The 12,834-nt window shown below is 43.2% G+C and overlaps 1 protein-coding gene across 5 annotated transcripts in view; it reads right to left on the bottom strand.

Moving 5' to 3' along the window:
- PIK3R3 (phosphoinositide-3-kinase regulatory subunit 3) overlaps positions 1 to 12,834 on the bottom strand; it is a 252,695-nt gene that overhangs the window by 235,302 nt on the left and 4,559 nt on the right. For all 5 annotated transcript variants that reach the window (XM_035123276.3, XM_060276934.2, XM_035123281.3 and 2 more), the window contains exons 3-4: positions 818 to 913; positions 203 to 280 (exon numbers count right to left, since the gene is read on the bottom strand). In XM_035123276.3, coding sequence (XP_034979167.3) covers positions 203 to 280; positions 818 to 913 — 174 coding nt within the window. The remainder of the gene's footprint in view (positions 1 to 202; positions 281 to 817; positions 914 to 12,834) is intronic.

Genomic DNA, 12,834 nt, shown 5'->3' with positions numbered 1-12,834 from the left:
TTTAACCCAATGCAGAGGACTTCATAAGCACTCACAATTCAGATTTGCATCCATTAATTCCTCGTGGTTCATGTTCATAAGTGGTCCCTATACTCAGAAGGCTTGTGTTCTTTGCAACAGGGAGAGGAATCCACTTTGGTTTTTTGGAACCCTACTGCTTGAATGCTGCCTTCTGCATAGGACCCCCAAAGTCATGTCTTACCTGTCAGAAGATGCTGCTTGAGTTGAGCATCGCAAAAGGAACTGGGAGGTGATCGGTAAAGGGCTTCGTTATCTAAGCCTGTATATGCAATAGAAATTGGGGGTGGGGGGAGGGGAAGAGAGAGAGAAACACAGTAAGATTTTCTTACCATACAAAAATGGTGAACTAATCAAGGGGGCCTTGGAGAAGTTCCAGACAGTGAAATTACGGCACTAAGAGAAAGGGTCCAATTATATTTTCACACACACACCCTTTATAAACTGAATAATTTCTTCCTTGAACAACTGCATTTCAGTCACAATATTCTGACCCTGTCCACTTTTGCCTCTAGCATTGCTCACTATCAGAATGCGGCCCCTGGAAGGTTGGCCCGGGTTGGACCTGGCCCTTGGGCTGAAAGTAGGGAACCAACTCGGCACTGTCCAAAGGGGCAGAAATGATGGGCTGGCTGGCTGCCTCCTCCTCCCTCCTCTTTACAAAGGCCACTGCTTCTCTGGAATCTGCATATATACTAATAGCAAACATTATATACTGATCAGCAGTTTAGGATGTGGAATGTCAAACAACAGCAACAATGAAATTTAGCAGCAACAGAGTTTTTTTCTTATACTGTACCTTCTTTTTCCAAAGCTTCAACAAGTCTCTTTACAACCAGCAGTGCTTGTTCAGGAAGATTTAACCAGTCAACAAACTCCATCTGCCCAGGAGGTCCTGTTAGGAAGAGAGAGGCAAATAAGACTCTTGCACTCATACACTCCTCATTCCAGCACAATGAAAGCTAGGACTGTCAAGCAGCAAAATTGTCAAGGTCTCCTACAGGCTCAAATTTGCAGGATATGTTTGGTGCTAGCTGGCCAGGTACTACTTCCAGCTACTAAACTGAATGCATGGAGGAAAGGCAGAGAACCTGTGAACTTCTTCCAGGTATTGCTGGGCTACAACTCCCAACATCCCTCACTAGTCACAATTCACATATGCCATTGAGTTTAGAAGAACAGAAAATTATCATGTAGTTTGAGCATTAAGTCACTTGAGTGTCTCACTTTTCCCCACCTTTGCTGGATCACTCTCTTTTTTTAATTCATAACTATTTATTATTATTTATAAAATGCCTAGTTTTTAAGTGCTGCACAAAAATTTAAAAGCAACACTGTCCCCACCCACAAGCTGATAAGCTAATAGACATGATGCCAGGGAGGAAGCAGGAAAAAAGCAACTTCAGGTAGTAATTATTTATTATTTATTATTATATGATATTGTATCACCCACACTCTTATTAATTTCCTAAGACTCTCATTACTTCAAAATTTGTTCAGGAGGCATGTGTGTTCTTAAACTATATTCCACCATCAGAAAGTCTGTGCTGTCTGTATTTTTAAGCTATTGTTTATCATAGATTTTGTTATACAGTACTCTTATTTTAAATGACACAATCTATGTACCCTATATTGTGTTTTTTTTTCCTTTGCTGTTGTCAGGAAAACCCTATACTGTGTCTGAAGTTTTTTGTCTGAAGTTTTTTTTTAAAAAAATGAACTTTTAGGGGGGGGGGTAAATGCATGTGGATACAGATGGTCTCCCAATTCTAATATGCATTTAAACAAGCTTAAACAAGCTTCATAGCTCCAGATCTCCAAAACATGGACCTGACTTTCCCATGCAGGTTTCCAAACTGTGGCTATTGCACATTTACGTGCATGAATCCTGGCCAGCAGATGGCTCTAAAACCACAAAAATCAGAGTCCTGTTCCAGTCCCGAAGAAGCGGACAGCATTGGAATCTCATCCGGTTTTTGAAGCTGGAATTACTGACATCAGAGCTTGGACAAGGGCTCCTTACATTATGAAACCCAAAGTGAGCTCATCTCTGCAGCAGCTTTGCACAGCAGAGTGTGTCAGATACACAAAAATACCCAAGCGTCTTATGATACCTTGAAGAGCAAATCATCATACTGTAATAAATTTCAAATGTGTAAATAATAAATCTTTAAGGTGCCACCAGACTAGACCTTTGCTGCAACAGACTAACAAGGCTACCCCCCTAGAAATTGTTACAAAAATATTGACTATAATTAGAAGTAAACCCTGTACACTCATGTTTATATTTGTAACTCTCTTCAGTGCATCACTGTCTTGAGCTGGACTCTGTGGGTGTCAACAACATGATGTATGGAAAGAGCGGACATTAGGAGTGAAGTGGGAATGGTCAGCATAAACTGGAGTTGCCTCATTTTCTGCCTCATGAAATGCAGGAGTTGCAATTTGTAATCCTAGTGTTCATAGAGCAGCACCAAGTCACTCCAAATCCATTCCCGTGTTATTTGATTGCTGTGGTGAATGATGCAAGAGACTGTAAAAGAAGTTCTGTCAGTGTCTACTCTAAACTAAGTCTAACTAGGTTCAGGTAAGTGTGCAAAGGATGTGGCGCCCACTGCACAATTCTCTACAACCCTGCAAAACAGGATGCTGCAATTCTTCCAGCTTTGAAACAGGCACGGAATCAGAAAAGCAATATAAGAGCTTAAACAAACATTTGCGCTTTGAATATACTTGTGCTGACTCCTATTGGCATAGCTGCCAAGTTTTCCCTTTTCTCGCGAGGAAGCCTATTCAGCATAAGGGAAAATCCCTTAAAATAAGGGATAACTTGGCAGCTATGCCTATTGGCAAGTGCAAAAGTGAAAGCTACCTCTGAAAACCAGAAAACAATTCCAGCAGAAATAAATGATTAGTAAGTCAACAATTGCAAAGCAGCTGCTTTCAAGGAAATGGGAAGGAGACGCTGCAGTTGCATACACACATATGTATTCATAAATGCATGCATACATCCTTTTATTTGCATGCTGACTTTCCATAGATAAAACCATGCTCAGGGCAGCTTACATCGCTCTGTGCACAGAAGAATAATGTGCTGAGTGTACTGCCAGCTCCTATGTATCCAGGTTCTCATGAACTAGGCTTTGGCCAAGGCCCAAGGATTCAGCTTTAGTTAAATCTGGATTTCCATCAAAGCAATCCTAAAACTAAATATCATATATATATATATATATATATATATATATATATAAATATATATATATATATATATATATAATGTCAAACCTCCAGAGCTGGCAAGTTTTAGGGACAGTGGTAGGCACATTGGTGTGCAAGCAGCCCACTCCACACAAACTCAGCAATGTTATTTTTCCATGTGCCTAAAGCAATGGCCTTTTCACAAGTTAGGAGCAGTGTGTTCTAAAGGTAGGGGGAAATCTCTAATGATGGAATTTTAGTTGAACTAAACCCCAAATTATTATGTGTTGGTTTGAAGCAACTCCTCTTGTGAAATCCTGCCTGTCAAAACTGGGTCAAGTTTGTTTGTACTCTTTGGTTTCATTGGCTCTTTTCTGACAGCTGGATGGGCGGAAAGGGGATGCTTCTCTTCACACCTTTGCCATGAGCAGCTGGGCAAGGAGCGGAGGCTGCCAAGGACACCAGGCCCCCGGGGAAAGGAGGGGGCAGAAAGGGAGCTCTAAGTGGGCAGGATACAGCCGGGTGGAAAAGGAGCGATCTGAAAGGAGTACTGGTGCTTTTACTGGCCTTGTATACCTCACGACCCATGCCTGTAGCTGAAACAAGCACAGGTCGTGAGCTATACAAGGCCAGTAAAAGCACCAGTACTCCTTTCAGAGCGCTCCTTTTCCTGAGTACAAGCCACACTGAAGCCCATTTCATTTGCAAAGCAACACTGTACTGGTTTTTCCCTTTCTTTTCCCAAATGCAATTTAATGATCTTTCAGGGATCTTTCCCCCCACGCTCAGGGTAATCCCGTGAATCTGAGAGTATAAAGAAGGGACTACGAAAGACACCGAAACTGGTTAAATTGAGCTAGGCAAGCAGTTAAAATGTAACCAGCTCAGTCAGATTGGTGTTTGTTGTTGTTGTTTTCTATGTGCAAGACTGTGTGTGATTTTGTTGCCTTGCTTTCTTTACAAACTCTGACAATCTGGCTTCATTGGTTTAAAGGGATACAGTATTTCTCTGGAATTTATTGCTAAATTCTTCTGTATGTGCTACGCAGTTGTTAAGCTACCACATGAGTCCTGGGGAGAGTTCACAAGGTTCTGTAAGATTTGGTGTCCTCTGGGCTTTGAGAAAGTAAAACTAAAGCTCCTTTCTTTTTATTATTTCCTAGAGCTGCTCTGGATAGAGAATTCCCTGACAGGTAGCTGGACAGCTAGTTTGTCAGGAGCTTCAGTCTGAGGGTAGCAACCTATTGTGGTTACAGTGGAACCTTGGTTTATGAACACCTCGGTTTACGAATTTCCAGTTTACGAATGCCACGGACCTATCTGGAATGGATTAATTCACTTTCCATTACTTTCAATGGGAAAGTTTGCTTCAGTTTATGAATGCTTCAGTTTATGAACAGACTTCTGGAACCAATTACACCCATGCTTCGGGTTAAGTACGCTCCAGGTTGAGTACTCTGCGGACCGTCTGGAACAGATTAATCCACTTTTCAATGGGAAAGTTCACATCAGTTTATGAACGCTTCAGTTTATGAACAGACTTCCGGAACCAATTGTGTTCATAAACCTAGGTACCACTGTATACTGTGTGTGTGGAGGTATCCTTCCACAAAAAGGGGTTTTGCCAGGAGGACCCCCTCATCTGTCACACTGTTTTGTTTCTTTTAAATTTTTTTGTCTCTTTTAAAATTTGCTGACTATTCCCATGGGTGCCTTGCTGTGATGCCAAATGGTTTATGACCCCAGCCTACCAAATAAAAATATGATTTTTGGCATCACTTTTTAACTGAATACAGTAGGTGATGGGAAAGATTTTTGGAGATCTCACCATGCCCACTTTTACACTTTAGCGACCTGCATTTTGATACGCAGTCACACACACTCATCTAAGGATTGACTCTTCGTCAATGCAGCCCTTGGCCTGAGAATGTCTTAGCCACCCTGATTTAACAAACTGGTGTTCATTCTGGCCATTAGCCGCATTGAGTTCCTTCCGGGGATGGGGAACCTGTGGCCTTTCAGATGTTGGTGGACTCCCAATTCCCATAAGTCCCAGCCAGCATGGCTAATGACTGTTCTTCAACCTGGGGCCCTCGGATGTTGCTGGAGTACAACTCCCATCACCCCTGACCATTGGGCTGGTGTGGCTGGGGATGATGGGAGCTGTAGTCCAGCATCATCTGGAGACCCCAGGTTGAAGAACACTGATCTGGAGAGCCATAGATTCCCCATCCCTGCTTTAGCAGAAGATGCAGCTAACTCTCTACAGTTGAGGTTGGTGGCAGTGTATAGAAGGAGGGGCAAAGGGAACTTTACCAGTCTGGAGGAAAGTTGTACACCCACCTTCAAAAGTCCCTCCTCATCTTACCTGAGGTGCATGGGGACCTTTTTTATCCTGGTTTGCTTAAGAGCCTTGGAGCATAAGATCTAATTCCCCAGCTGCCTAGTCACTGAATCATTTTTTGCGCTAACATGACAGCTGCAAAAATCTAGAAATGTCAACCAATGAGGTGACACTACGGGGAATAAGAGAGTTTTGCAGTAAATTGACGTCCCTTTTCCACTTGAATGGTGTGGAAGGCAGCAGGATTGCTCCTATTGGTCTTGGGCAAATAGCATATTAAACCATCACAACTGCGTCCCCTTCCTCCTATGCCCCCTGGTCCTTCCTAGGTCTTAACACTAAGGAGTTTTGACTTCAGCCACACATAGCCAGGAAATGGACCGTTAAACCTGACATTTCAATCTGCCCTAACGTCAGTACAGGCCAAAGGAAACAGCTAGTACAGAAACTGGCCAATGCATTAAACTGACCCAGATTTTGTGGTGGTTAAAAATAATAATCTGCAATGCAAATGAAAAGCTACATGATTGTGCACGACTATTTTTTATTTTTTATGAGACAGAAGGATGAAAGGAGCCCTGTGGAGAATAGGGATATCAACAGCAAGATCAGCACATCCATCTCTAACATCCCCTAAAAACTCATATACCACTGCAGAGATCCCTCTGCACCAGCAGAAAGCAGCAGAGTACAGGTTACCTCTGGCAGTGTTGTCAAGGCCCTATAGCAGAGTGTTGCAGGAGTGGAGGCAGATCCAAAGTCAGCCCATTCCCAGAGGGAGAGATGATTCAGACTCTTATGCTGAAACTGTGTGGAGTTGGTATAGCATATAAGTAAAACATAACCGCACCACCCCAATGCATCTTCTCACCTCGGCCAGAATGAGCAACAGGGCTTTGAAGCACAGCTTCTAGCCAGTGCTTTGCTTGGCTCCCTTATTAAATTTATGTTAAACCAACCAAAAGGCCTCACTCCAAATTAAAATGATCTCCCTTCAAAATATTTTGTCTCTATGGTCTTCGGTCTCTCCATTTTTGCCCTGCTCCACATTTTATTTAGCCATTCTATTGAAGGAGGTAATTTACTGGGTTCGATTTGGTGGCCATTAAGCATTCCGGCTGCTAATAATAGGTTGTTAACAAGGATCTGACTAGGTTTATTCGCAACGACTCCTCTGTATACAAAATGAAGCCAGACTGGCGGCACCTTAAACTCCTGCACTTTGGAGGGGTATTAAAAAGTAAGAATTGCCCTAAGGCCAACATTTAATTTGAGGTGAGAGGCTGTGGCCGTCCAAAAGGGCTGTAGCTTAGTAGCAGAACTTCTTTTTGCGTGCAGAAGGGCTGAGGTTCAATTCCCAGTATCTCCAGGTAGGGCTGGGAAAGATCCCCGTCTAAAACCCTGAAGAACAGCTGTAAGTCAGTGTATGGAGGTGTCTTGGTGGAAGGCTGCTCCCTATGTTTCAGATGCTGTTGGAGGATAACTTTGATCATCCATTACCACTGGCAATGTTGACCAGGACTGTGTGTCATGAGTCCCTCGGCTCTGTCAGGATCTGGCATGGTTCGGCAGCCCTGGATGGAGGATGAGGAGGAAGTAGAGGGGTGTGTGGCCTGAAGGCTGCCACCCAGGGATGGAGGGGGGCGGCAGCAGGGGCGGAGGCCGGGCACTCACAACAAATTTGTTTGTGGGTGCCTGAGCACCCTGGAGCTGGCACCAGTGGGCCCATGCCTAGAAAGCATGGGTCAAGCAGAAAAATGGCTCGGACCTGTAGTTTCCAGGCAAGGAAAAAGCGGAAGTGTGGATGAGCCTTACGTCTCTAGGAAGCCAACAAGAGCTCCTTGCAGCCTGTGGACTAAATCAAGCTTTCCTGGAATGTTATCCAAGTCAATTAAAACACAGCCCCAGAACTTTTTCTCCAGTTTAATTAATCAGTACATTTTTGATGCTTCTCAGAGCAGAGGCTTTCAAGGCCACGGAAGAAATGAACAACGTTGGTTCCTAATTCATTAGGAATTATTTTTAGCCCTGCATCTGTGCAAGGGTGACTGGGGATAATGAAGATGGTAAAACCATAAACCCAACCAAGAATTGGGGAGAAATCCATTCGGTTCGCAATTTAATAGGAAGCTACTAGATTTAATACATGAACCCAAAGACTGCTATCCTTGAAATTCACTCCTCTGAATTTTGCAATGCTGTTGGCCAGCTTAAAAGGGGGGGGAGTGTGTACATTAAAGAAGAGCACACACAAAAATGTGTATATTAATTTTTAAAATGCATCATATTAATTGCTTGCAAAAATGTATATATTAAGAGAAACATAGACAAAAAATGCGTATTTAAAATCAAAACAAAAAGCAAACTGATGCGGGAATGTGGAACATGACCCATATCTCAGTCCCCTGAGAGATACTTTCTTTGTGGGACAGCACAGCTTCATAAATTGTTGGCAGTCATCCTTTGTGACTAACTGGAAGGAATTCCAAACCCTTTGCTCAGGGAACAGGAGCCAGCCACAACCGCCAAATGACATCCTTCCCACCTCTCCGCCTGAAAAGTGACGTAGAGAGAAGTTGCTGCCTCTTTGGGAGGTGGCATGACCCACCTCTTAAAGGTTAAGGGTTGGATCCAATGTTAGTTCTATTCAAAGTAGACCCACTGAAATGAATGGGCATGGCTAACCTAGGTCCATTCCTTTCAGTGGGTCTACCCTGGCCCACTAAGTAGAACTCAGTTGGATACAACCCACAGGGTGTTATTCAACTACTGCATCCCATCAGTGCAAGGATTTTTGCTTGCACAAAATCACTGCCCCTCTCTCTTCCCACCAGGTGTTCCACATGCCTTCTCCAGATGTGCTCCAAAGGCTTAAAGGAGCCCATAGAACAGATTTAGGGGGTGCACGCAAGCAGAAATCCTTGCATTGATGCAATGTTCACTTAGCATTACATTCCACCCACAACCTTTAGGAGGAGGAATCATACCACTTCCCAAATAGCAACTTCTCTGTACATTACTATGGGGAAGTTTACTGTGTGCACAAAGGCACACTAAAAAGGAAGAGGCTACAAAAATCAGCCAAGGAAGGGCAAAGCAGAGGTGCCTTTATCAGCAACTAGCAGCCTGGTACCTGGTGTTGCTCTGGAATTCTAATAAAACAAAAAAATCAGGGCAGTTCCAAACGGTTCATTCAGTCCACCATCTTGATTCAATATGGTGTCCAACTGTATTTAAACATAGAAGAAAACCCACTCCTTGGTTTCAGGAACCAACATACAAAATTTGGTTGTGAACTCTTAAGAGGTGTACAAATGCAAAAGAATGTAAGGGGATGAAGAGAACTACAGAATTAGAGGAACAGAAATGGAGCAGATGGGGGGGGGAATAGAGCCTATTTATCCACATATTTTAATATACTCAATGGCCCATCTGGCCACCATACATCCTGCTGTCTATGGCAATAACTGTGTAGAACAGAAGAAACCTACATCTTTGGATGGCCCTCAAAAGAGGAACAGGGTCCCAAACTCAGCAATCCTTTTCTAGGGAGAAAAAAAATTGTGATGAGAGCTCCAGTTTGAGGTCAATTTGTGGCTGTCTCCACTTTGGCTGCAGTTAGGAACCACTTCTTTCACAGCTAGATTAACAACCTCTGTGACCAATGAAGCATTAGAATTCCTCCATATGTTCACAATAGCAAAGGTATGACTCAACCAGCATCACGGCCAATGCAGAAAGTGTGTCAGACATATGCCGCCTTGAGCATATGTGGGTGTGCACTGTGAGAGGGGAGCTGCTGGAGAAGTGCAATGATTCAGATGAATGGATGGACTTGAGAATTTGAATCTTTAAACATTCTGATACAAGCTGACCTGATCCTCACATTTGAAGGTTAAGGTGTGGATCAGAAAATAGCTGCACGTCAAATGTTACACTTCTCTCAACATTGCAATACAGTTTTCAGCTCAGGAACAATATAAAATGCATCTAAACCGGTGCATTTTGAGGTACAGTATGTTTAGAAATAGGGACGCGAGTGGCGCTGTGGGTTACACCACAGAGCCTAGGGCAGGCACCGGCAACCTCTGGCCCATGGGACCGAGGTAAACTGGACCATGGTAAACCAGCACGGCGCGGCGCGGGGACTCACCAAGCGCCACCAGAAATCACGTCTACGCAGCCACAGAAGCAATTTCTGGCGCTGCGGACATTTTGGAAATGGGCAGCCAGCACCAGAAATTGCTTCTGCGCAGCCGCGGACATGCACAGAAGCCATTTCTGGTGTTTGGGACTGGGCAGCGCGGCACCGGAAATCACTTCTGCGCCTGTGCGGCCCATGTCTGGCCCACAGGTGATAGTCCGTGGTAATCCTCCGGCCCATGGGCAGAAAACGTTGCTGACGCCTGACCTAGGGCTTGCCTATCAGAAGGTCAGCGGTTCGAATCCCAGCGATGGGGTGAGCTCCTGTTGCTCGGTCCCAGCTCCTGCCAACCTAGCAGTTCGAAAGCACGTCAAAGTGCAAGTAGATAAATAGGTACCACTACAGCGGGAAGGTAAACGGCGTTTCCATGCGCTGCTCTGGTTCGCCAGAAGCGGCTTCGTCATGCTGGCCACATGACCTGGAAGCTCCCTCGGCCAATAATGCGAGATGAGAGCGCAACCCCAGAGTCGGTCACGACCAGGGCCGTCTCAAGCAGGTCGGGTGCCCTGGCGCTTTGCCGCACAGCGCCCCGTGCCACCGGGACTGCACCTAGAGCCAGGCCTGGTCATGACTGGACCTAATGGTCAGGGGTCCCTTTACCTTTACCTTTATAGATAGATAGATAGATAGATAGATAGATAGATAGATAGATAGATATGAATGACACTTATATTCCACCTTTTGTCCCTGGGAAGCCTCCTGCTCCAAAGCAGCTCATGGTAAAACAACTATAAATACAATAAAATCAATTTAAGTACGTACAACAAAACCAAGTGCATGATAAAACAGCTGATGCATAATCAGCAAGAGAGTCAAAATTTTGCAGAGAGAGTGAGGTGACGAAAACAAAAAGCAGTTTCACACTTCCAGTTATCCTGTCTTCTCCTTGGCCAAAACTCTTCATAAACCTCTGCAAACTACCTTTGATCAGACAAAGGCATTTTGCTTAGCAATAGGCAAGATATTAATAACGCATTATAAAAGTGAAACTGTTACACACGCCACTCTTCGCAAGGAGGAATCCATAACCTTAAAGCAGTCCATCAAATCCTGTCACCTGTTTTAGACACTCCATATTGGGCTTAGCAACCCAGCAAATCAAACGGGCAATCAATTGAGCATCCTTAAATTCCCAGGCAACAACAGAGCCAGAGGCCTTGTGCTGCAATTTAGTTCTGGACCAGAGGATATCTAGCTGGAAGGGGAAACATCAGGCAGACTAAGATTTGTCAACTTTAAGGAGCAGCAGTCTGACATGCACACATTAATTAAGCTTTCCCCTTCACTTTAGTTGCACCTAAAAGAAAGTTTAATTGGCTGGATTCCAATTTATGAAGTTGCTGTTAAAAGCACTAGATGAGAACCAGTACAGACATTGGCATCTATGGGCAATATTAAAATATTCACTTAATGCTACACTGAATACAATATATTAGGGCAGTATTCTGCTCTGTTTAATTATTCAGCTGGGAAGCCAGTACAATCCTCTCTCATTTAATACAGATTTTTTTAAAAACAAAGCAAAGTCTCTATAACAATGCAATATAGGTCTACTCAGAAGTCAACCCTACTGAATTCAATGGAGCTTCCTCCCAGGTATGTGTGTGTATACAGAACTACAGGGTTAGAAAAAGAAACAGAGCAGAAATGTTGTCCTGGATTAACTACTGATATTCTAATAAAAGACTTCATGCATCTTTTTACCGACTGCCCAGTGCACCAGTTTGTGGCATTGATTCTTTAACAGAATTGCATACACATCAACACTTCATCTGAAAAGAACTATATTAATGAACATATTCCTGAAAGCAGTATATATTAAGGACCTAATCCTGCTCTTCCGCCACATCAACATGACCAGGAATAATCATAGAATCATAGAGTTGGAAGAGACCACAAGGGCCATCCGGTCCAACCCCCTGCCAAGCAGGAAACACCATCAAAGCATTCCTGATATATGGCCGTCAAGCCTCTGCTTAAAGACCTCCAAAGAAGGAGACTCCACCACACTCCTTGGCAGCAAATTCCACTGCCGAACAGCTCTTACTGTCAGGAAGTTCTTCCTAATGTTTAGGTAGAATCTTCTTTCTTGTAGTTTGAATCCATTGCTTGGTGTCCGCTTCTCTGGAGCATTAGAAAACAACCTTTCCCCTCCTCTATATGACACCCTTTTATATATTTGAACATGGCTATCATATCACCCCTTAACCTTTTCTTCTCCAGGCTAAACATACCCGGCTCCCTAAGCTGTTCCTCATAAGGCATCGGTTCAAGGCATCATACTTATTACAGGCAACAACTGATGCTTCATAAAATGACAAAGGAACTCAGACCTGCTGTCCACAGTACTCCTGTCCGGAAGTTGTTTAGAAAAGCCCCCCCCCCCCAAAAAAAACTCCTATAAGAAGAATCTAAAATAATTGAGCAGAAGTCAGCTTACTCAGTGAGGAAGTGCAAAGAAGGAGGAAAGAGCCTCGCCTTCTCCACTTGCAATCAAGCCCAGCTGAGCTGGCCATAGGTTTAAGAACAGCTGAAGCAGTTGGGGAAAGAAGAGTTCAGGGATATATATATATATATATATATATATATATATATATATTAAAAATAGTTTTATCAGTTGTATGTCTTTGTTTCTCAATTTGATCCTTTTACATGGTTTTGTATGTATTGTGGTATTTTATGCATTGTTATTTTTATTGATAATAGTTTAGTAATTATTTATTATAATTGTTAAGCGTGAAATGCTGTTTAATTATTTGCTGACGTTCTGAGAGTTAATTTACTGTGTACTATTATATTCTAATAGATGATTGAATATTTATTTGATATGTCGTTCCAATTTAAAGTTATTTTGTTATGATTTTTTTGTATTGGGTGGGATTATTATAAGGTGTGTGTTCTTTGTTGCATATTTTGTTGCTGTAAACCGCCTTGTGTTTAGTAATATAGATAGGCAGTATACAAATTAAAAGGTAAAGGGAAGGAAATGGTTTGGGGGTGTGCAAATGCCTCATAATACAGGAAGAAGGCTTTCAAATCCCACTGTCAGACCCAACCTTACTAGGGTAGA

The sequence above is a fragment of the Zootoca vivipara genome, chromosome 7 (assembly GCF_965207765.1).
Source record: "Zootoca vivipara chromosome 7, rZooViv2.hap1.1, whole genome shotgun sequence".
NCBI lineage: Eukaryota > Metazoa > Chordata > Lepidosauria > Squamata > Lacertidae > Zootoca > Zootoca vivipara.
The sequence above is the reverse complement of the archived record's forward strand: the minus strand, read 5'-3'. Positions and strand labels throughout refer to the sequence as shown.